At 35.7% G+C, this 26,821-nt stretch overlaps 1 protein-coding gene across 3 annotated transcripts in view; it reads right to left on the bottom strand.

Moving 5' to 3' along the window:
- The window catches only part of LOC149808237 (alpha-(1,6)-fucosyltransferase-like), a 72,982-nt gene extending 53,361 nt beyond the window's left edge, over nucleotides 1-19,621 (bottom strand). Inside the window, exons 1-4 of one of the 3 annotated variants that reach the window (XM_089975299.1) lie at nucleotides 19,466-19,621; nucleotides 19,172-19,231; nucleotides 2,759-2,973; nucleotides 1,304-1,338 (exon numbers count right to left, since the gene is read on the bottom strand). In XM_089975299.1, coding sequence (XP_089831425.1) covers nucleotides 1,304-1,338; nucleotides 2,759-2,973; nucleotides 19,172-19,177 — 256 coding nt within the window. In that variant the 5' untranslated portion in view covers nucleotides 19,178-19,231; nucleotides 19,466-19,621. The remainder of the gene's footprint in view (nucleotides 1-1,303; nucleotides 1,339-2,758; nucleotides 2,974-19,171; nucleotides 19,232-19,465) is intronic. The other 2 variants (XM_089975308.1, XM_089975318.1) reach the window with 2 other exon arrangements.
- Between the last annotated feature and the right edge of the window lie 7,200 nt (nucleotides 19,622-26,821).

Genomic DNA, 26,821 nt, shown 5'->3' with positions numbered 1-26,821 from the left:
TCAAACCATTGTCTAAAACTATCATGTTCCTAGTAAACAAAACTACACTATTTTGACATGTAATGAAATTAAAATTAAAATATTTTATAACTTACAAACAAATTAAATCAAATATAAATTAAATCAAATATACGTAACACTACTAATACGTGCAGTTACAATCCCACGCCTACCCTACGTCTCCATTTTTAGCTTTGTTTGATTTAGTGATTATTTGTTGGTTAGGGGGAAACGGTGTATGGAAGCTATTTCTGAACCCGAGTAATAAGCCAACTGTAGGTGCAGACGTCACAATGTACAGTATTCACAAGATTTTGTGATAGCATTAGTTTGGTAAACTGGACACAACGTAAGTTCTTAACGTAGGGAATTGTGTGGTTGCTTATAGGTATACGTGATTAGTTAAATGGTACAGGAATAATTCTTTTGTATTAGGCGTTTCTGGGTCGTGTTTTATATTGCATAGCGTGAAGTATTAAATTTTTATCTCGGAAAGACTTACTAAAGAATTATAAAAATGTGAAAGAAAGGAAACCATGCTAGTGTAATTTGATTTTCGTGGTATATTCCATTAAGTGGTTAGATGAACCTTCTGTAGTATTTGAGCATTTAAGAGCCATTCTGTTGACAACGACCAATGTCTTGAGGTCCTTGGAAATAGGGAAAAATATGGACGATCGAGCCACGCTCACACAGGTGTTTGATTCGCTCGGTGTGAGACCTCTTATGTGTAACAATATTTCAAGAAGTAGAAATATTTTGTATTGTCACACATCATTTTTTAGTGTCACCTCCCGTGACACTGCTATGTTTCTTACTTAACTCGTGAAAAACGGCCCTTTCCATCATTGCTCAGAAATATAAGTACTACTCAGTATTGCCAACCCCAAAATTTATATTTTTGTTGTTTGTGTGCGTTGCATAGTTTCGTCTAAAATATTTTGTTTTCGTTTCATTTGTTTAATTTTATTCCTTTTTAAAACAGTTGTTCGTTTGTATTATTTTTATATAACTTTTTGTATTTGTTTATTTTTTTATTTTATGTTCACATGCGCAGACAGTTTTGCCATATTTTCAGCTTTATTTCCGAAATTTCAGTGCTCATGCACGAACGTTTTAAAAAATGTGTGTGTGCATGCTCTCTAGGCGTGATGTGTTTGCACGTCCAAACTGGGCGTGATGGGATATCTTCGTTGGTGCCCTAACCCATAAACCCCAAAACCGACCCCTGATGTTGAATGGCGGCTTAATGACGATTGTTACCGTAATGCTACCCTAAATTAATGAATGCAATTTCACATACCTCGTAGTAGTTTCTCTTGCAATTTATTGATCTCTCTGAAAAACAAAGGAAACATTGGACCTCGATTTAATTTCCATTTAACAGTTACATGCTAAGAACACTATCAATAAAACTTTTCAAAAATTAGAGCACAATTTGTAACACATCACATTGTATGTACGAGACTTTGCTCGCAATCTCCGTATAGTACGAACTATAAAACCAAACTCTAGGCTCTTCCAATTACACTTTATGCTTTTTTTAAAAGAAATAGATATATGCAATATCGCTTTGAATGCACGCTTTTTCTCTCACACACATACTACAGTGACAAAGTTTTGCCAGAACGGTGCTGTAAAATAACTCTGCGATGAACTGTTGTTGGAAAATATAATATATTTTGCCAATGGAAATGGCCTTTACCGCGCTTCTTCTACAAAATGCCACCCATGGAGTATAGTCAAACCCCCAATGCTACTGCTGAGAACGCACGTAACATTCAAGTGATTGGTGAACACTTTGCTAATCAGTGGTTTGCATAATTATGAATATGTAAGGAATTGCTAACATGGTGAATTATTGCATGAATTTGCTTTAATGTTCTTGTGTGCTTGTATATTAGCAAGGTAGAGACGTTTGCTTGTGTGCCTAAATAACACTTGTAAATTAGCAAGGTATAACTGTTTCTTTGTGATCTATGGTAGTATAACCATTTTCTATGTTTCTGAGCTGAGATCGACAAATACTATTATGTTAACATAATCAAATACATTAATCCCAAATGTTAGACATTTAACAACCATGCAAACGGTGACCATTTCCTCATCAAAATAAATACAATCATATTGAACAATCGTCCTTTAAATTCTACAATTTGGATATTAAGCGTAGATTTTCAAAGGAACTGGTTATACATTTAGAGTACAAGAACTTTCAATGCGGTCATTATTAATTCATCGGTTACAAAAGGCTTTTATTAACTGCTCGTACTTGTTTGAATATGTTGAAGGAAGTGGCAACACGCTGACATTTATCATTACCTGATTCTTATTGCAGTGTTAACCGAGTGTAATATATGAAATATTCTGTGCATGATAACAAGGGACAAAAATACACAAGAAGCGCAACATTGTTGTTGTTTTTTTTCCCGACATCTATACTGTTTATTGACCTTGCGGGACTAGCTGCCTATATTGTCCACTATATTCAGTGTTACTTTAGTTACAGCTCAACGCATACAATAAAATAGTCAATTTGCACAATACACAGACAGGGAAAGTCTGTCTTGGAATAGGTTTATTTGTAATTACGGTGACTGATTTAATACAATATAAATATATTTTCAAACCTTATATAATGGTTAAACGTTTGTATATACTCTTTACCTCCAAGTTTTCGGGTTTTATTGAACCTAGTTCATGGATTGATGCAGTTATGCAATTTTAAATTATGGGACACTACAATACAAAATAATACCTCAAAAGCTCAGACACGTTTCGGATTTCTTCTTTTTGATGTTTTATGTCTTGTATGGAACTGATGGCATGAAAGATGAGACGATCCTGGTCTGACTGGTTCTCTGGAGTTTTATATTCATTCATCGTTGAGAGCAAGTATAATATTGTCACGAACCAGACAAGTATCATTCCGATGAAGGTCAGGTGTGAAATCCTCTTCATCCTCCAGCCTTTCTTTATAAATAAAATCGTTTATTTAAAGTGTTTTTAGCAACTGATATCATGTTAATATATTACATTAATAGCTCGTACAGCTCCTATACAAATGTGTGATCTGAATCGAGGTCAGAGTTTATAACATTAAGCCCAGAATGCATTCAGCTGAGGGTTGTTTGAATACGAAAGTTGTTACATGACATCTTGTACAAATATTTCGGAAACATACATGGCTCTTCAAAAGAAAGGAAGTAAAATACAGCCATTGGGTGTGAATTACAATAATGACGGATGTTACTTTGAATAGGATTTCTTCATTAGACGCAGGAAAAAAAGACTAGACAAAACCTTACAGGTCACTAATCTCACCGAATTAGAGGACGTAAAACAACACATTAAGTATTCGTTTTATTTAATTGACAACATTGGGTATTTTGGTTAATCTTCCGCATCTGGTGCTTATTTTATTTAATTTACAACATTGGGTGTTTTCTTTAATTTTCCGCATCTGGTAATCATTTTATTTGTGTGATATTGGTTACGCTTTGCAAATTGAAATAGTCAAAAAGCATTATGAGTGTGAATATGATCTAAACATAGTTTATTTATAATATTCAACTGGCAAGAATAAACACCTCTGATGCTTGCCACTACTACTACTTACTCTACTGACGTTTCAACCTTACTGGAAAGGCCCCGTTAGCGCTCTCCGTTACGGATCACTGCCATCGCACCTCTGCGTGGGTCCGAGTCTTTGGATTCGGCCAATGTTGATATGGGAGAAAGCTTGCCAGTAGATTCTCATGGGGCGGTGGTTCTTTCCGGGCTTTTCTTGTGTTCTTTCTTCGTTATTAATATTGGCCGCCATGTATAGCCTATCGTGTGCTGAAAAATGGCGTTAAACCCCACAACAAACAACAACAACAACCTTCCTGGATCATATTTTATGCAGTGACCCTGTAAACAAATCGTTCATCAGGGACAATCACTATATACATTATGGATGCCTTCTGTACAAGGAAAATAGCTAAACAGCAAATGAGGAAACAACACGGTTCAAACCAGAACTATTAAGCACTACAGCAAAGACGGGTTTACTATATAAAAAATTCATAGCATGTGGCACGATCTCGATAAGATGGCTCCAATTAAAAGGTCAGAATACAACAAAGTACAAAACGATGCAGAACGACTTCAATTTTGGAAAACACTAAATATAGGTATCAGTTATTGAAAGCTTATGGAAAGAGGAATATAATTGCTCTGTGCCCACAAAGTTTTGCAACGTTAGAGATCATGCGCACAGATATGTTAGGAAGGAAAATATAATTACTTTTATAATAATAAAAAAAACAGATGTGAAGAGAAGAAAACAACTCGCTTAAAGTGTAACAACAGTTGGAGTTGCTCGGTTACAATTCTAAATAAAACGTATGCAAATGCTGCATTGTACTGATGGTAACAGCCGCTATAGTCCCGGTGGTGTTACAACTTATCTTTATAACTTCTTCTCTAAGGTGGTATTTACTCTCGTGGAGAAAGCACCACAGTCTTCAAATATATTTGCAAAAGAATCAACATGAACAAATATATAAAAAGAAATGTTCATAATAATTAACTCCAAGTTCACTATGTAAGAGAGGAATTTATTTACATTTACAGCAAAATGAGTAATTTAGCCCATGTAAACGTACAGACATTGGCGATATCCAAGCAAGTATATAAAAGATATTGCCAGTGTTGTCACGATTCCTATGACTTGTATTCTTACCTTTATGGCACGTGGTATTGTACCTGATGAGGCCAAATTAGCTAGAGTCCGGCCTTTTCACAAAAAGAATAGTAGGTCTGTTGCAAACAATTACTTGAATATAATTCGGCGAAAAGACGAACGTAAAAAGATTCGATGTGTGTTTTAGAAATAGGGCTTTGAAACTTTAGATATGTACAAGGGTAATATATTTTGGGATATTGTATTCTCTCTTGAATAGACAGACTTTCAGTACATATCAAATGAACAATTGTATTGTGAGCGTTGAATAATAACAGGGCTACCACTGTGGTCCTCTGTATATTTAAATAGGAACTAGAACTTCAGAAAATGCATTCCTATTCGATAAGCGGTTCAATGTAGACAATTAGATGCGTGTTTAAAAAAAAATACTCTGCGTCTGCTAATGGCGTAATTCGCATTTCGTTTTCAGATTATTGCCAAAAAAGTAACTTTAACAGATTTTCTCTCAAAAAAAACAGGGCAATAATAACCGAAATGTCCGTTTCTTCGTGCATCTGTACTTCTTCTAAGATAGCTTCAGCTTGCATCATTTAGGTGCCCCCCCCCCTCCCTTTCCAAGTCAGTCAGAGCCTGGATCTCAAATGGGTATGATCAAAACCAAGATAAAATAAGATGAAAACATTTGTGTGATGAAGGCGTCTGCAGGAGGATATTGCGATGAACAATATCAAACCCATTTTTGAAGTCTAGATGTAAAACTCTCACTATTTGTGATGTGACGAGGTGTCATTACATTTGATGCGTATATAAAAAATGTGATATGGTATATCAAAGTAAATTAAAAGAGAACTCATGTGATAACTGGAAATCTATAATAATGTTGTTTGGTTCACATTTATCATTTCTGACAGGTAAAATATGACTGCAAAAAGAAAAACAAAACGTTTTGAGTATTTCTTCTTTACACACACACACACACACACACACACACACACACACACACACTACTTACAAATGTATTTAACAGTTACTTCGTAGAATAATATTTGGTGACGTGTTCAACATGATGGGTGCTGCTATCCGTGGACCTGGGTTCGAATATTAGTAGATTACGAAGTAAAAATTCCCTAACCGGCATGACAAAAATGTCTTCGTATAAATATGCTTTTGAAGAAATGGATCCTTTATGTGTGACCCTTTCTTATAACAATGGACTTCGTTGCAGCAACCACAGCATAGCAACGTGGACATTCGCTTTTTTGAGTTTGAACTAACTTAGTTGACCGTCTACGTTAATACCCTATGGACTCACTAGTGAAAAGATTTACATGGGTAATGAATTTTTCAGGAAAAAGTCTATGAGAAACTGTGCAATGGATATTTTTTGAAAAGCGAGGAAGAATGTGTTGGGATTATATAAATATGGTTTGCTTTTCTTGTTTTGAATATTTGCTCGTCTATCTTTTCTGATATCATTTTCAGCTGAAATTATTTTCAAATAAATAAATATTTACATAAATGGATGATAATTTACATTGATGTAAATCTAAAAGTTCTGATGTGTGCTAGACAATTAGAATCTCATCATTTAAAGTTTTGCATAAATATCTAAAGCATTTAAAACGTACAAAAGTTTTCATATCAAAATAAAATATTGTCTGTCATAACTTTGAATGAATTACATATGCATAAACATGCGTGCGCAGCATTATTGGTTGTATGAGTGTGTCTGTATATATGTATCAATATCCGTACCAACGTTTCACCGAATCCATCGGGTGTGTTAAGACCCCCATCCTTCCGGCTCGGGTTTCAAAGACCCCATTGGGATTCGGCATAACGTTGATATTAAAAACATTATTTATAATCTATGTAGTGATATATCATAGCCATCAGTAAGTACCTCCTTTAAGCAAGAACTTACATTTGGTAAGTTCGGTTTTTGGGGTGGGTGGGTTGGGGTTAAATCGAGTGACTTAGAGTTCACTCAAATTAAATTAAAGAAGCTAACTAATAATGTTTGATAACTGTTTATTTCAAATGTAAAATCAATAACTTGTTCATATTTTACAGGTTTTGATATAGTGCTTGCTGTACTTGCACCATTAAAATCCACAGTGTGGTCATTCAAAATTATCTTTAACTCTTCTGTCTTTTTAAAACTAGGAAGAATTCATTTTTATAGTAAATATGCAAAATTCAGTCTCTGCGAGCTTCTCTCAATTATTTAAACCAAAATAAAAGGAGAAAAAAAATTGCCAATTCCGATAACTTGATACCTTCTAAACTGGAAATTAAATCCCACCCGTTTCCGATAATTGCATGACTACATAAAACCGAAAACTAAAATTTACTTCCCCTTCAAAAGGAAATAAAATTAGTATCAGAGAATTCATGTGCATATTAGCCATTTTGATAGACATTAAAAAAATTATTTTTAATTTATGCCACCAGTCCTCAATCTCCTTCCTGAATTGCTATGGAGAGACAGAGAGAGAGAGGTGGGGGAAGGGGAGGCGCTAAACGAGTGATCATGTCTTCACTAGTAACTCTTGTGTTTGACGGAACCCGGAACCCTCCAAAACAAAGCCAACCATTCTTAAAGAATAAAGCCTATTTTGACTTTTTTACTGTAGCATAATTTGTGACAACAAAATTACACTTATCATTAACAGTGCATGTTACATTTATAGTTAGCAGTGTATGTTTTTCTGCTCAGATCATTCGTTTAGTAAAAAATGTAATAAATATTGTCAAGGAAAATTGGTTTAATATCGTGCCAGCTTATGCTTTAAGTCTGAAAGAAGAAAATATGACATTAATTGAAGAGCTGAAATATATAAAAAGCGTATACAGTGCAATGATTATAGATGAAAATGAATTTTTCAAATTCATATGTAAAAATGTAAGTAGTAAATAAAACAAAAATATTGAATGTCCGCAAATGTTAGAAATTTAGTAAATTGAAATCAGAAGATGAAACGAAATATAGAATAATAGTATCAGAGGTGTAAAAGTTGTGAGAAACAAATCTACTATTATTCAACAAGGAACCACAAACCAAGATCGCAATTAATATGGTTCTCATTGAACATGGTGTCCCAAGAAGCACAACTGGCAGAGATTTGAATATTCCATAATGAAGAAATTTTCTATGATTGTAAAGCAGTCGCACACGAAAGAAAACCAAAGAAATAAAAAACTGTAACCTGTAATTTCGCGTCTGACAAAGGCAAGATTGTCAAGCAATCATACTTTGTTATCACATTATTAATAAAAGAACTATGATAGACCCTCATAGTTGCAAACACGAAAAAATAATCAAAGCTGAGTAACAATTGCGATATGGAATCAACAAGAGAACCGCGCCACTAGTGAAATAAAAACGCATTTGTGTGGTCGAAAGCCGTTGGTTCGGGTGTGGCAGGAATCATAACTGCGTGAACTACTATAGGCACACATACTGGTTTTGTTCAATGTTGTTTGAGCCAAATCGATAGTAACACGTGTGACTAGCGGCTCTGGCAAAATAACCTCGTCACGGTTGCTTTTGTAAATACGTGTCCATTCAGAACTTATCGCGGTAGCTCAAAACAGTCTCAGTACAATTACCAAGCTGTACTCGATAGTAGCTAAAGATAAAACGATTAGCATGGGTGACGTTCATACCATTTTTGGCGGAAATGGAAAATCATCGGCAACTCCGAGCAGAAATACGGAACCGGAACATTAATTACTCTGATTCAAAGGCAATGACAATCTAGTAATTGTTTGCACTTATGGGAGATTTCAGGTCATCACTGGTATGATTTAGTAATCGAGTGATTGACGTGAGTATAGCGATTTTGTTGGTTACTGATCTGGGTCGAAGTCTTCTACCTCACATGACTATCTTCTTGGAGGAGAGCCTGTGGGTAACATTCAAGAGTGCGCATGTGCACGTGTTAGAAGGACAAAGTCATGGGATTAGTAGCTTTAACGTAGATCAGTAACATCAGGCCATTATCATACTACTAAGAATACAAAGATCATTTAAAATCAGTGATGTAATAGTTTGAGATCATTGTCATATTCATGATCAAGAATCAACAATCATAGCAAACCATGAAGAAAAGTAAACATCGTTCAGTAAGGAGTTCATAGTTGAGAGGTTTATATAGAGGCCTGTAAGTAGTATTTGGAAGTATAACTATTAGATTTATGGAAAAATCTTATGAACTCTTAGCAAATAATCTATATATTGATAAGTTCGTAGAAACTACAGAATATTTGAAGAGCATGGAATACAAATATTTAAGGAAAGACATTTACCCTTACGTATATATGGATTACTTTGAAAGGTTCAACAAAGTTACTTGCCGCTGATGAGAAATAATATTCCATGCCAAGAGGAGCAGAAATTAGAAAAACGGATTAACAGTATGCAACATTTATTACGAGTTAATGTGAATTAAAATCCCAGAAGAGTTACACAACTGTTGCGTAAAGAAAGGCATGTGTGCTATATTTGGTTAAATTCAGGATTGTGAGTTTATAACGCTATATCTTTGAAATTTTTTAAAAATAACCAAAACAAAATTAGATGTTTGTTAGAAACTTCAAATAGGCAACCAAGCAACAAATCAAAATTCGGTACATCTAAGGGAGTTGGTGCAATGCAAAAAAAAAAAAATAATTTTAAAACACTCTACTGACAGGTTTATAATTAGGTTCCTTTTTTGAAATCATCTAACCTGTTTTTAATTTAATCCAACAGATACAGGACCCTTAATAACTATTTTAGTCTTCAACTGAGTTTAGAATTTCTGTTTTTTATCTTAAACGTCTATTTCAGCTGAATTTTTATACTTAAGATAGGGGTCTTTGAAGCTACTCGAGTTTTAAATGCGTCTCCTTCAGCTATTAATAATGATCCAGTATCGTTAAAAATTTACTGTTTCGCCTTTTCGTATAGTTTGTCATTAGTTCCATCTACCAAACCAATATTATGAAGAAGTTCCAGATGAATATATTATTTTGTTTGTGTTTTTGATTTTTCTATTTATAGAAGCAAGAAAGTTTTCAAGAGCTGTTTAAGGGTCAATTTTACGAGTTGTATCATAACCCGTAGCATTCTTTCTACTTCCGTTATTATAATATATTTTCTGTTTGCTTTAGGTTTCTATAGAATTTCTTATGCTGTTATTCTCTTTCTCTCCTCTAGAAAACGTTGTTTATGTCTGTAATACCTTGACTTCTATATTGTTAACTTTTTCCCGACAATTTTTTGTTTTTGCACTTGTTATACTCCTTAACTGACAAATTAAATTCGTTGTTATCGATTCGTTATCGCTTATTACCTTACTCACAGTATCATCAATACTGTTTGACTTAATTGAATCTGTTTTCGCTTGACTTTAGACATAACATTTAGACATCCCAGATTTTACTTGTTCCTGCATCAGCCTTCATGATTGGATTTGATCAATTCATGTGCACTCTTTACAACTTGGGTTTCAGATTCAACTCAGCGAAGGATCTTTTTTCTTTTATCAAATCACCTTCTATGGTGATTTGTCAACCTTAGAAATCGCTTTAATGTTTTCTTTCACCACTTTCCATAAATTTTGCAACATTATTTAGGACAAACAAAAGAAAACAAAATATCGTTTTAAAGGTGGATGCAACTTACTCAATACCAGTTCAAATTAACATAATCTTGAATTGTTTGAAGATGACAGTAGTATAATTTGAGTGGTACAAAGTTCACTGAAAATATAAGTACCACAAATAAAAGAACCAATTTCATGCTCAAAATGCCAAATTGGAAAGTCCTTGGGACTTGAGGTTATTGCAAACACTGCATTAAGTATATACCAATTAGGTTTCGTCCATTTTTTCTAAATCGAAAATAAATGCAGCCGTAGAGATTTACTCTAGATACAAATTTACCAAGATAAGGATTTGAAACCCCATAATTTACACAAAATCTTGATCCAAAACTAATCAATTCTTATAAAAAATCATATTTACAAATTAAAGAAGAACAATGTCAGCTGATTAGAAATGATTTCGATAAAATTGATTTGAAGATAATGCTGGTTATTAAACACATTTTTCATCTTCAAAACACGGTTGGGAAGATTTCCAGTCTGTCTAAAGTGAAACGTTGGGACAGCTGCTCCACGATTCCTTACCATATTTTATGCCTTCGTCATTGGTTATGTTTGCATAGAGTGAGCGCTCGCGCGCGCACACACACACACACACACACACACACACATAAATATATAAATAAAGGACAGTGCCTAGCGAGATGATCAAAGTTAATGACGAAAGAGGTTTAAAACCCCAGTTATTATGCAACATGCAAAAGATAGATTAGAAACTCATGGTGTAATAAAAACAAGTGCTATGCAGTACTGAGAACAAGCATTAGGAACTAGACAAGGTAATTTGGTTTATTTAGGTGTTTTGCGGCACAGCCACACAGGTATGTTAAGTAGCGCAGATGGGAACTGGAGTAACATGCCTTTCCCAAAGGTATATCACGGAAGCTGAACTTGATCATGAATCAAGAGTCAAACCCGAATTATTTCGGTCGTAAGGGAGATTCTGTACCACAAGTATGACTTTTCATCAGCACTACCCCAACCATGAGATGATCGTGTACATCCGAGGGTCACCAAGATTTACGATGACAATTTAGAAGAAGACACTGACGAATTAAACATGGATACATCAGTGGCATAAATGAACATAGCCATGAAACGAAACTCAAGAAAATTGTTCTTCGGGAAGAAATTGATAATCTTAGGAACGAAAAAAGTAACTGGAAGAAAAAGTTGTTATTAATATTTTGCTACTCATTTTGAAGCAAGACCAAATGTTGTTGTTGTTGTTGTTGTTGTGGGGTTTAACGCCATTTTTCAGCACACTTAGGCTATGCATGGCGGCCAGTATTAATGGTGGAGGAAGAACCCGGGAAAACCCCGGGAAGAACCACCGACCCACCAAGACAAAATGCGAAAAAGGTAATTAAAGAAGGTACTTTTTACAAGACTATCATGGTTTTTGTACATTTCGTGCACTATTCCCTGGAAGAAAGAGAAATAAATATAACTGAATAGTTAGTTTTACTAACTCTATTGAAGTCTCAGTTCATTGCCCCCATTTGAATTCTTAACCATGCAGAATGACATTTCATGTACAATGTCAGTGAGCATGATATTTTACCGCTGGCCAGTTTAATGGTTTCAAACCTGGCATTCATTATAACTATTTAGACAGAAAGTTGGTACAAAAACTGTTCCCGACCTACTCGAACTATGGAACGTTTCTAGGCATTTACTGATAGACCAACTGGATTATTAGCCAAAGGTAAGCTGTATTCTAACTCTGTAACAGATATCACCATAATGGCCTGAATAGTATTCTAATTATGCAAGAGATATCATCAGTTGATGCCACTTATCTTTCAGTTGATGCCACTAAAACACTTGTGTGTTCATTAGTAATTTCAAGACTGGACTATTGTAACTCAATTCTGTCTGGTTCATCTCAATATCTACTCCAGAAACTTGAAAACTTCAAACACAGCTGCTCGGATCATACTTAGAGTACCAAGATCAGAGCACACATCGCCGCTGCTCTGTACCTTACACTGGCTATCCATTCGATCCAGAATCAAACACAAAATTTGTTCTCTGTGCTACGTTTCACTGTCGGACTCTAGTCCAATATACCTATCCGATCTCACCCATGTGTACACACCAGCAAGATACTTACGCTCCTCTTCTGACAATCGTATACTCATTATTCCCACTATGAAAACAAAGTTATATGGACAGCGTTCTTTTGCATACCAGGGCCCAGCAACGTGGAATGAATTGCCCACTGAACATAGACACAAAGACACAGTGATCACATTCAAGAGGGCTCTCAAAACTCACTTATTTCGACTGCAAGAACAAACGTAAAGACCTAATAATGTTTCCTACCTGAAATATTCTCAGCATGTTTTTTATTGTTTTTTTAATGTTTTTCTAATTTCATGGTGTTTGTTTTTGTAATAATATTATTATATGTTTTTTATCGTATAGGTGTTGTCTGATGTTGTAAAGCGCTTAGAGCTTCTAAAGATTAAGCGCTATACAAAGTCCTCATTATTATTATTAGTATAATGGCCAGAATAGTATTCTAACTCTGTAAGAGATATCACCATAATGGCGTGAATAGTATTCTAATTCTGTAAGAGGTATCACCATAATGGCCTGAATAGTATTCTAATTCTGTAAGAGATATCACCATAATGGCCTGAATAGTATTCTAACTCTGTAAGAGATATCACCATAATGGCGTGAATAGTATTCTAATTCTGTAAGAGGTATCACCATAATGGCCTGAATAGTATTCTAACTCTGTAAGAGATATCACCATAATGGCGTGAATAGTATTCTAATTCTGTAAGAGGTATCACCATAATGGCCTGAATAGTATTCTAATTCTGTAAGAGATATCACCATAATGGCGTGAATAGTATTCTAATTATGTAAGAGGTATCACCATAATGGCCTGAACAGTATTCAGTCCTATTGGTTTCATGAACTTCCTGTCAAACTGTTTGAGAAGAAGAGTCGATAATGAAGAATTAGTTTCACAGTCTGGTTTACCATAACTTCCTTAACATATGCAAGGTGACCAGATATAGCCATTACATCATGACTTTACTGCTTGTTGTGGAAATGAATTAATAATGACCAATTTTCTTAATGGGAGAAAGCAAATCACTGCACGGACAATTGAAATATCTAGGAAGAAACAGTGTGTAAGAATACACATCAAGCGTGCAATTAGCTTGGTAAAGCTTGTTTCTGGGGTTTAGCGCATGATAGGCTATACTTTGCGGCCAATATATCATTGGTTTAAGAATCATCAGCGCATCGGATGCTACTGGCAAGCTTTCTCACATATCCACGTTCCAGCTGAGACACAGGCTCAGGTGGATAAAGGCGTGATGTTTGAAAAGGCGAGTGCCATAGACAACTCGGTCACATGAGGCCCAGGCTTGATTAAGAAAGGGTACACTTTTTTGCAAGGCCATTTTCCCCCGTATTTGCTGACGTGTGTGTTGGGTGAACTGAACGATACTGAAGAATGTTCTTTCACAAAATATGAAGTGTCTATATTAACCAATAGCGGTGAAGGGATTGCTTATAGTGAATCTTACCTGTGTACAATCTATGGCCGTTGTGCAATATAGTCTAAGCGGATGTGTATTCAATTCAGTACGTGAGTTTGTCATACATTTTCAAAACACTGTGCGATCATGATTTTTTCAATATAAGTTTCATTCATAAACTGCATGAATGAAATTCTGTTTCACTTTGAAGGTTTGCTATTTTTTCAGAAATGACTTTTTAGGTACATAATTGCATTGAAATAACTCATCTGCAATTACTTTGCAGCCTATACTGTGGTAAATTATATTAAGAGAGAGAGAGAGAGAGAGAGAGAGTTGCTTATCAGCAGTATTTATATGTAACGGTATGCTATGCCTAGAGATTTAGTGAAGTGTTACAATAGTTGAATGGAACAATTTATGCCTGAAAGTCTCAGGAGAGTGTTTTTAGAACTGTTCGTCTTTGTTAACCTGACTGCATTGCGAATAAAACAACAACAACAACGACAACAAAAACAACAAAGTACTCAGTTGAAATCATATTGGTATACATTATTTTTCATATTTCATGACACTTGGGTTTAAAATGCTTTGTTTCTTCATATCTATGGCCATATTTGAAACATACTTAGGGATTAGAATGACCTTTTACAAACACAAACATTTTTGAAGCCCCTCCTCCATGTTTGCATTGATTGAACAGATTAGATCGATGATTAGAAGTTAAACTATGATTGTGAACCATGAAATCTCATACTTGCCAAAAAAAAATGTGAAAATTCTCGTCCCTGAGACCACAATAGATACGGATAAAACCACTCTTGGCCTTCCCAGATTATCAGTTTATCTGCATAGAAAGTTTAAGACATCAGTCCGGAGAAAGTTCGGTAAAAAACTGTGCCCCCTTGTGGATTGCCTTTGTTATGTGGGTACGTTTTGATTCATACTACGAGGAAATATGGACCTCGTCGAGATTATAACGTCATAATGTGCATAACGTAAAAAATGACGCTAGCCTAATAAACAACTTAATTGATCTTAAAGCATTCTACCTGATTGACATAGTTTTTTCTTTAATTTTTTTTTAGCTACCTTGAGGGTGTGAATTGACGTGCTTTATTTTCATTTTTAAATTTAATTGTGTTTGCAAATGCTTTCTTCAACGTCTGATGCCGAAACTTTAAGACGTCTCATTTGCTCGTGTTTTCACCGGTCCCTGTTTGGCAGGCCCGCCCCTAGGGCAAGACGATCGAGGAAACCGCCTCGGGAAATCTACTCCGCAACGCAATTTGTTTTTGCTTGGAGACCCGCGCTCATCGCTTGCTGCATTGGGACCCACACATCCTGGGGCCGGGCCTACTGTTTGACCTTTCAATAGCCTAACAATGAAGGAAAAAAAAAAAAAAAAAAAAAAAAAAAAAAACCCAAAAAAAACAAAACGGACGGCGACCAAGGCTATAATATGACTAAATGTCGCCATTGAAAGCCGAGATGGACAGGTGACCCAGACTGTTATATGACTAAATGCCTCCATTTATAGCCAAAACTGACGGGTGACCCAGACTATAATATTACCAAATGGAATATAATCAAAATTATTAGTTCCTATTCATTACCCACGATTGTAGTCCCAGTTTATTTTTTGATCATTTTTTTTTTCTAGTCTCCCTTTGGTCATGATACAAGTGTTAGATTTAGGCCGTCTTGGTATGGATTTAAAGGTTATTATTATTCTTTAGATTAATGGCTTATGGTGTGGTTGTTTGTGTGTTTCGGAGACAGTGCACAGTGAGTAATTAGGCCTTAGTAATGATCCGGAAGTGAAATCTGTGTTCCGTTGCCCACTGCTTTGTTTACAGTCCAGCCTCAAAGAAATGCCAGTGAACCTATGACAAGATCTTCACCGTCAAGTCATCTGTGACGGTGGTTTAGATTAGCGTATGATTTGGACACAGTGGAAAGTTCAGTACTAATAAATAAATGTAGAGACTATATAGGAAAATTCATTGTTGATTTGAGTCCAAGTGCCTCCATTGAAAGCCGAAACGGACTCGTGACTCAGGCTATGCTATGACTAAATGCTTTCATTGAAAGCCGAAACGGACTCGTGATTCAGGTTATGCTATAACTAAATGCCTCCATTGAAAGCTCTCTTAATATGGAAAACATTGTTTACCAATCTTCTGTTGTTGAGGACAATGAAATGATGCAAATGTATAAACATATATGTAACATTGTACTATTATTACTCTTAGTATATGAAATACATCATGACCAATATTGATCATGATTAAATACTAACATATTTATGTTAAAGATGGATTATGAATACCATTTCTAGGAAATGTATATTTCATCACACTTCAACATCCGAAGGAAAACAAGATTGCTTATAAAATTTCTGATCATGCGCAAATTATGATGTTGAAATTTAAAACCGACATTGTTATCATTTGAAACAACCGATCTATATAATATAAATATTACATTAGTACCTAGACGATTTATAGGAGAAATAGATCAGCAAATACATCTAACTTATTTGTACCTACTTTCAACCTTTTTCCAAGCGTATTTACATATTGTAAGGAACCAGTTACTTTATGGGGCTCTCTTTAAGTTTATACAATTCATGTGTTACCAAACAGTTCGACAGTTTTAATTATCACACCCAATGGATAGTTCTTTTTTCAGTAGTCCACGTATGCATACCTCTTTTGTTCTTGATTGTTACATGTGGCTTTCCCACTATTCAATAGCTATTTAGTTTGCCTCGTAACTATGTCGGGGGCAATTAGAGTTTTAAAAAGCAGCGCAATTTTGAAGTTTGTTTAGCAGATAAAATAATGAGAGAACCGCCACACTAGTTAATTTTTTTTATTAAAAAAAATAGACATTTTTACATGATTTGACTTACTGAATCCAATGCCATACCTGTTATTTTCCCCACAACGTTATTATACCCACTATCGTGCTACTAAACCCTTACTGGCGCAAAACTATCAATTACTGCATAAAAACAAATATACACACTCATAGCTGGCGCACTTTCTTTACTACTACATAACACCCACAACAAAACCAACAACAGAAAACAAATAACAACAACGAAAAAAGTAAACAAACAGACATTTTCATAGCTGCCACACTTGCATTTGTATTCGAGTTTCATTGAGGTTGCACAACAGAACCCTCATATAATTTACCACTGAAACATACAAATACTTTCAAAACCTTTTACTACTTTAAATTGAGCTAACAAAATGCTACAGTTGCGGTACTTCTTTCAAAATCACCAGTAAAGAAGGAACGCATAGATACTCAAGGTAAAGACGACTCAGAACACAAAGAATCGTGACGTTCTCAATATGGCGTTGTCCAGAACTCCTTTGAATAATTCACAATAGTTCCAGAATAATATTATAGTCCCAAAAATGAACACCTTAAATTTCCACTGAACAGTCCATATAAATGTTTTCCCCTCAGATACTATATAAGTACAACATAAAACACGTCTGCAAACTTGATGTTATAACAGGAACACAAGAAATAAGATAGACTCTAAAATAGGAATGAATCGGATTGCTCGTTCTCTCCTATTTCACAGCTTCCATTAAGACTATATTTTACAACATTCCGAAACGCCACAGATCGTACTACTCCATACATATTTCGAAATACGGTCTCATGTGAAGTAGCCCATCCCGATGGGAAACTACTTTATTATTCTAGAACCGTCCAAATCCAAAAGTCAATGAAAAATTAGCACAAAGTCGTCAACAAGTCTTATATAACACCAGAAAGGCTCTCGAGAGGAACAGGTCCCATGTATGACTTTGAATAAAGTGCGCATTAAACTAGCAAGAAAAAAGGTCCAAATTCAGGACAAATAAATATCACGCAGGAGAAAGAGTTCAGTTAACCCCCGTCTGTTTTTATCAAAAGTACTGTCAAGGTTACCATGTCTCGCGCTTGTGAGATTTAGCAATTAAAATTTTGCTGGGTAAATAAATCTTTGATAAAGACTTCTATAGTTTATCAGCCTATTCCGAAACGTCTTAAAAAGCATTTTGTCTCTTTTCAAATGATTTGGTACTCATAAAGAAGAGAAAAAAACCCCAAAACAACACAAATGTAAACACAAACATCACGAAAAGACTTGTATATCTGACTAGTTTACACCGAACTGAAATATGCAAAGCCTTTGGAATTTACAGACGAAGATTAGAAACATTTTTAATCAACAATTGCATGTCACATTTGTGAGAGAGAACTACTTAGAAACAGAGGCACACGAGGATTTGCGTTTCAAGACGAAGTGTCTGAGAGCGAACAGCAAGTTATGATGTCATTATCACTTAACAGACACACAGAAGGGTAGACAATTGATATACAAATTACTTTTGTGTAATTAAGCTTGTTTGCCTGTATATGCGAGGAAGGGGTTTTGGCCTCTTTCTTTGATTAAACTCTTTACATGTACGCTAAGTGTTGGCAAGAAATAACGTTAATTAATCAACCTGATTATTGTAGTATCCGGTGAAGCCTATTCGCACACAAAACTGTGTAAAACTGAATGTATAAATGGCTCAATATTTAATAATTTATTAAAACTTCAAAATACCAAATAAACCTTATGAATCACACCATGAAGTATAATACCTACAGAAAGGGAAGTCTCAGCATGAAATGTAATCTCTGTTCATACCGATCATATTTCTGTTATGTTTCATACTGCGTATCTCAATTTTTTCAGCTGTAAATCAGCATATTTAATGAGTCATTGCAGTGCATCTAATTTTGATTTCTTAATAGGCAAATATACACTGTATTCTCCCAAAAGTTGTTTGTATCACAGCTAACTCTGGCCACACTTTATTCTCATTCATACATGGGTGTTAATGCAGCAAAATAATGTGCCCTTTCTCCGAACAACGTGTGTTATAGTTTGGCTCCTTGAACCGGCATTTGCAGCTGACTTTAGTAAAATACTTGTGCCTTTTCTTTACCGTAAGATCAACTAGAAGATATAGGTTACTGCAGCATCTGCCATTCTTGTTAAGATGATTATGTTCTTGTAGAATATTCCACCCCACCCCACCCCCACCACAAAACAAGCTTAGAAATGCTATACCAAGGTATCATAATTTCAATGCCCTGCATCTGATATAGCTTCATTATTAGCAGTGATATGTGGGCATTATACGTGTCTTAGTAGGAAGGTGATATTCAATATTTCCAATATATAACAATTGTATCGATCAATACTGAAACTGCTATAATAGGCATATTTTGAAATGGATTACATTATATATACATACCGCCATGACTTCATAATAGAATCGGTCACGCCCTCTGCAGTGGTAGAAACATAAGCAGCTCTGTGGAATGTAAAGTATATTCCGTAAAGAATAGGCGACTCCATCCAAACAAATTGATAGATAGCTAAATAGAAATTGTATGTAATGTTGACACTTGATTTCTCCCTCATTTAGCTCCGCTTCGTTTAAGTAAAGTAGATATATGCAAAGCATATATACTGTACGTAAACTGTATAAAATATGACCTGTTTCACGCTCACAAATGCGTCTGAGAATCAATATTATTTGACTTACCTGCAATCAAGATTTTGGTTTGAGTTATCGTCCTGAACATTAGATGAGCTGGTTACCTCATCCACCCGTTTTTATCTACCTTTTCAATAATAGAATAAGACTGATGGTATCGACAAGTCGTACATGTTTGCTACGGGTAAAGCTGACGTAACAACTAGGATGTGTTATTTGTAGAAATATAGCGCTTGAATGATTTACAATAGAACAATGACGTGCTGTACTAAATATGCAGGTAAAATAGGGTTATTTTGCTTTGAATTCGAGTGTAACACGTGATAATTATTCGATGAGTGTCAACAAAAGGTACGTGCAAGGTAGATCTTTCTGCTAAACAAGGCGGTGCTTAAGCACAAAATGAATAATGAGGAAACGAAAATAATAATACTTTTAAGAGAGAGAGAGAGAGAGAGCGAGAACCACGCCACCTTTGACTGTTTTCTTATTATCTCATGTTGTTCTAACCCAGACTCAAAATAGTCATACAGTTTGCACATTTTGATACAAATGTTCATCCTTCTTAATTAGTAACTATATTGTTGTAGATTTCCTGTGTGCTTTAAACATACGGACAGGTGAGTTTTTCGCATGGCTTTTGTGTTAAGCTTTTTTGTTTTAAGTGTTTCTTCCTTCTTCCCTTCGAAAGGCTTGATTGGCTCGAAACGTTTTGAAACCGTTCTGCAACTGCGCTGCTATCAAAAGCTGCAAAATAGAGTAGGAGAAATAACGAATATTATTTTCTAATTTCATCCACGGCCAGGTCTTCCGTAATAGACGAAGGTTTTTCTCAGGGGACAAGATAATAAACATACACAGAGACACGGACACACAGAAAGACAAACATATACAAAGTGACACTCATAAAATATCCAGAATAGTCAAGATAACAAAATAACAGAAGAAAGTGTAGAAATCGACCTATTATCAAGGAATAATCAGAACAAGTATTGATACAAAGTGGGGACTACGGCGCTTTTTTACTTGATTTGACCTATCTGCAAGCTCAGGTTTCAAAAGAGGACTGTAGATATGCGTTTTTCGGATTCTGGATGTCTGCATGACTCAAGGCACTAATTCAACTCCCATTGCAAACATATGGGAACACCATCATATTCAAAATTCAATAACTTAAAAGTGATGGGTGCTGATGATCAGACATATATTTCTCCATGCACAACTATCTTTGGTGCTAGCTTATGTCTGGAGAACACCATATAAACCGCGGCATTTTGTTTATCTACATGTGCATGAAACACTTGTTATTTGATTCTGCACCAAATGAATCAGGCACTACTTTCATTATTGAGCGCTCAAGTCTGTAAAAATACTAAAATTGTATCAATAGAATTTTTGTCGATATTCTTTTTAAATTACAGATATTATAAGCTCTCAAAAGATATTTTCACTAAAATTTTACTTTTCATTATTAACCAATTATGAACCACCAAACCAGTATTTACTCTAGTATTTATTCACCCATTTCTAGACTGGTTCACGGTTCTTCCATATAATTAGTACCGTGTGTCCTACTGGCAGTTTATAGTGTATGGGGCATCATACCACAGACATGTAGCATCATGTCCCACCCAATCAGATTATCCTGACACCAGTCCAACCAGTCTCAACACTAATCTCTTAATGCTGAGCACCAAGAGAGGCAGCTGTTAGTACCATGTTTATAAGTCTCTAGTACGAGACTTCTGGATTTAACATGCCGGATATAAGAGGAGAATTCGAACGACGGCAAAACAAAACTTTGTATGTATTTACACTATAAGAGAAGTTTGACGAAAGACGTAATAATAATAATAATAATAATAATAATAAGCTTATGTCACTAAAGGATGGTAGGATTAAGCAAATTAAGATGAAAAACGACGCACATTAGCACTATATTTCTGTTAAACCAAATTTGCAATTTGTTCGCACCTGCAATATCCTTCATTTCTCTTTAAGACCACCTTCAATCGATTTGGTTCGACTCTGTTGTCTTGAACTAAGTAACAGAAAAGAGCGAAAGCCAACAATTTAAAACAAAATTCAACAAATAATTTCTTTCCCTAGAATACAAAGTGAAAATGGTAGAAAGGTTTGTGAATTAAACCCCAGACAGTCCAAAATTTTCTATCATAAGGCCTATGAATGAAGTTCTAATTAAATTCCAGTGTTGTTCAAAAAATACCTTAACCCTAAACGTGCTGATGTGCCTGTTATGGCCAGTGACATGGACATGTGACAATAGTCTTTTGATGAATCACAATAATATAATCCAAGACGTTCTTGTCTGAATTCACTATAATTCCAAGTTGATGTTTCATTCCAAGAAGATTAGCATCGATGAGCACTTTCTATTTCCAGTGCATAATAATTTGACTAAATAATTCCAACCAAAAAATACTGAACACAACAATGCAAATGCTTTTGCTTCAGATTTTATCGCAAGAATGAGTACTCCAAGTAATCAATATTATGAAAAAACTAAGACACAAAAGTAGAACCAGGATGAGGGTCAAAAGTTTCTAGAAAATTTTAAGTTGTCAACTAGATAAAATCTGTTACAAAATTTATAATAAAGAATATGGTAAACATCAGCTACAGGTACACCCATGTGGGAATACCAATATTTTTGCCTTAGATTAAGATAAAGATCCTAATATTTAACCTACGCTCACATAGAAATATAAGCGAATAATATCTAGTTTACAGAATTAATGACCCTTGTTAGGTACACAATGAGCTTGAGTTTGGGCAAGGTCAATTACAAATTGCAATTATACATAACACACAATGATGAAAATAACAAACGATACAAATTAAATATAAATAACAAAATTCATCGTTGATTTCACTCACCTGGCATCATTTCGAGGAACTGAATAGTGTACGACTGTGTTGAAATGTTGGCGAGTTTTGTGTGTTGACTTTGTTTCTGATATCGCATTTGCGATTGATCATTCTTTTCCTAAAGTCAGCTGTTTCTGTAACATATCGGATGGCACAAATCTTGCATGTTATGACGTAAATTACGTTTGTACTGACCCTTCATAGACTTTTCTTGATCTGAGAGTAACTTCTGTTGATAGACTCTTGAACGTAATAGTCCACGGCAGTTACTATTAGCTTAGACAATGTCTGTCCTCAGTGGCGTCGCTAGGGGGGTGCGGACCGCACCGGGTGAGACCATCTCAGAGGGGTGACACCAAAATGAAAAATTGCAAATTTTACAGAGCACACACTGCTCGGTCTAGTCGGATTTCATAAGCAGATAACCGATCATAGTTAAATGCATGACTAACAGGCACAGCAGTGGCGTCGCTAGGGGGATGCGGGGGGTACGGACTGCACCTGGTGACACCATCAGAGGGGGTGACACCAAAATGACATTACTAAGGATTCTGTATGGTCTGTTACGGAAGGAGGACCATGGGGGTGACACAATGAGTTACCGCACTGGGTGACACCAACTCGAGTGACGCCACTGTCTGTCCTTACATCTGTATGTTCATGCTTTCGTACTTTGGCTTGAATTCACCTGGAGACACACGACAATTTGTGTTATTTTTGGGGGGTATGCGGTTGGTATGTTGTTACGAAAGGGTTACGATTGTTGTCTGTCTTTGCTTTGTATCATAGGTGAATACTAAGGGCAATGGCATAAGCTTTGATATAGCCTGATCTTTTTTTTTGTTCTTTTAGTCCTCCTATTTTTTAAGCCCGTAAAGTGACTCCTCGTTTTACCGGACACAGCTTATGCGAAAACATAAGCATAACACAAGGTGTTGATTACATGTCTTGGCTGACATGTGGAAGCTAGAAGATATTGGTGGAAGTCTGTCGGTTTTCAGAATAAGTCAGTTTCAGTGTTTCCTTTCTTTGATATGGATTGAGTATCTTGGAACATATTTTTCACGACTAACACAGAACGATTTCAAAGTGAATTTAATGGAAGGATGGAAATTGTTTTAAAATCCAGAGAATTGTTCCTAAGTTATCACAGCTGCATACTACGTCATCAATTCATCTGCAACAGCTTAGGGATTTGTAGGATACCTTCATTCAAAAGTGGTTGCTCTATCTCCTTATAAATAAAGAGAGTTTTTGTTGTTATGGGTTTAACACCAGTTTACAACACACGATAGGCTTACCCATGGTGGCCCGCTATATCCGGGGAGGAAGAACCCCGGAAAACCCCGGGAAGAATGACCGACCCACGGGAAGCCACTGGCAAACTTTCTCACATACGCAAGTTGGCCGAAACGAGACTTGAACCCACGCGGACAGAGGTGAGAAAAAAGGATATATTTTATTTGAATAGATCACACATATGTATGCAGTAACGAGGTGCTTACTTCACAAAGTCCCCTTTTGTTTTGAGCCATTTCATGTTTAAATATTTCTCCGCAAGAGCAGGTACTGAGTTATCACAGGTTTGACGTCAGTAAATAATGTTTAAGGTCAAATTATACCAATTCCAGGGTTCAGACCGTTTAAACAACAGCATGGCGGTAGTCTAGAAGTAGTAGTATAATAATGCAAAGTTGAGAATATCTCGCTAGTTTTTGGTTCCTAGGCCAAAACCCATTCTGTATTCCCCATGACCGTTTCCCCACTAAAGATTTTCGCACAGATGTGTGTCTTTGATTGTGGACAACGCAAGTCCCTTTGAAAGCTTCCATGTGTTGGTAGCTGCAGGGATGTGATCTCCCAGACAGGTTGCTATACACAGGCAATACATAGGTGATTTACTATTAAAGAATTTCAGTGAGCTATTGCATAATGCTATTAGAAACCACGCATTTCCACACATATAGTATTATGAAAGATTTCACGAGGATTAAACTACCATACCAATGGTGCGTTTGTGCCGTCGGAGAATAGACTCAATCGTCATTTAGCTTGAATGTAAAATATCGAATCGTGAAAGAGGCCCCAAAGATATTACGTAATTTTTCAAAGACGTTTCCGAATGATCTTGATAAAATAATCGGTTTAGGGATCGCTTTGCAGCCAGCCCAACAAAACTTCGTCGAAGAATATGACAAAAAGTGTGAAAAGTCATTGTATGCTTGTGTGCAAGAAAAATTTAAATCGTTGAAGTTGACCGAGTCACCGAAGGACAGCTTCTCGTGGGTTGGTGGTTCTTTCGGGTGTTTTCCCGGGTTCTTCCTCCACTGTTTATACTGGCCACCATGTATAGCCTATCTTGTGCTGAAAAATGGCGTTAAACCTTATATAAAACAACAATAACAACAACAACTTTCCAACGGACATGTCATTACGAATACATTAAATTCCATTAGCTTGCGTTATTTGTTGGCCCTGGTGCCCGACTAAGTCGTGATCCTGCAGTCAGAATTGTATGCCACTATCGAATGATCCACAGGGTTCTGTTCAAACTCATTATCTGACATCTGTTGACACCTGCATAATTACACTCTGATTCTCAGAAATGTTAGTTTTGTAACATGGGGGTTACTTTGAATTTATGTAATAGCGCACCCATCCCTTAACTCCTTCTTTACATGGGCTGTTTAAGAAAATTACAAACCGTTATGCAAATATGATCGTCAATCATATCCCAAGGTGTTAAGTCTCCATGTCAAATCGCGTAGAAAAGTTGCGTGACATTACTCACGCACGCACGTCTGGCTTGAAGAAAAACACAGTACTCGCTCCTTCATCGAAATGAGCGGGAAGTTGAACGTTAAATTCATTTTAGATGTATTCAAGACAAAGCTGATAGAAATAACCATTGATGAGCATCTCTTAGGATATGCAAAGGAAACAAAATGAACATAAACTATTAACAATAATCGCAGAAGGAAGTACTAGTCATTAAATGTTTTGGGCACGACTATAAATCTGGCTCTACTACCGCTACGATAAGTATAATTCTTAAACGACACAAAAACATACGTGTAAACAACACACTAATTTCTTCCTAAGCGTGTGTCATTTTGCAGATATTAAGTTAATCTTCGGCAAATTTATATGCAGTGATGACGAAGCAAATAAAATTATTTGAAAATGGTAGAAAGACCGAGGATGACGTTGAATTGATTAAAAACTAGTTCTTTCCATTTATTGATGTGTGCGTCGGTTCATATAATTTAAATTCTTCGGTGATTGAAGGATGTTATAGTTTGTTAAATGGTATATTGATTGGGATTATCGTATATATCAGGTTTGTTTTTTTTTTGTTATAAAAAAGGAAATATAGAATGAAACTAAATGTATTTTGACAACAGTGTATTGAATTGAGCAAACATTCTATTTTTGAGATAGCTTTATTGAGGCAGAGGACACGAGCCGGTGGTGATAAAATGCTGTCATCGTTTAAAGAAGAACAACAGCAGCTTGAAGACCTCGAAGAAAAAGGTGAAACTTGAGTACGAGAGAGAGAGAGAGAGAGTTTCCGAAACAGTCTCTCATGCATGTCGTAAAGATCTGATAAAGTCAAACTACCGACCTGATTGGACAGTTTAATAAGATCTGGAAACAGATCATGATCTCTCGTACCATTAGTAGTTTGGTTTACAGGAGGTTGTACCCCACGAACTATCGAACAACAGTAGCACAGATAAGGATAGTCCGATGCAACTTGAAATTGTTACATTGTTACTTTGTATCCATTTCTACACTACTGACAAAATCAGGGCATTGGACTATAGCCAGACCTGCTACAAAATACAACACATTGACAGTCGGGATAACAATTCAAGTCCTGAAGACCAAAGATTGCGGGGAATAGCCCTTTACAAGCATTTAGTGCAATAATCAGCCACATATAATATTTGTGGAATTAATCAATATTACTTCGACTATTACTCTATAGTTATTGTTCATTGTGTAGTTCTTGACGATGATAATGACGATGACGATTACAATGGCTACAACGACGTTTATGACCACGATGTGACCTTTTCCGGATGTTGAATTATGTGTAGTAAATTGTAGCACAGTTCAGATCTAAAATACAGTATATAGCAGACTTATCCTATGTGTCTGTCTGCATGTCTTTCTTTGATTGTTGTCTCTCGCTATCCACCCTTCTCTCTTCCTTTATTTTTTGTCGTTGACAAATCTCATAGTGCTATGTTGATTTTCTTTTGTTTAATAAACTGCTTTAATTTTGTGTGTCATTATGCCCACATTTTCCCACATCATTCGATGCAGTACAGACTAGGAGAGACAATTAATTAACCGACTTCGGACACAAAACGAAAACCACATAAAGTCATTTAATTCTTACGTGTATTTAGACATACATCGATCTTCCGTTTATTTTTCTTCAGGAAGTTAATAGAAGTTATCAGGGAATTGTTAATTATCCAACCAAGGCCACCCGTATATATCGTC

Source organism: Sinohyriopsis cumingii, chromosome 1 (assembly GCF_028554795.1).
Source record: "Sinohyriopsis cumingii isolate HCF-2022 chromosome 1, ASM2855479v2, whole genome shotgun sequence".
Classification (NCBI taxonomy): Eukaryota; Metazoa; Mollusca; class Bivalvia; order Unionida; family Unionidae; genus Sinohyriopsis; species Sinohyriopsis cumingii.
This window is presented reverse-complemented; position numbering and strand designations above follow the sequence as displayed.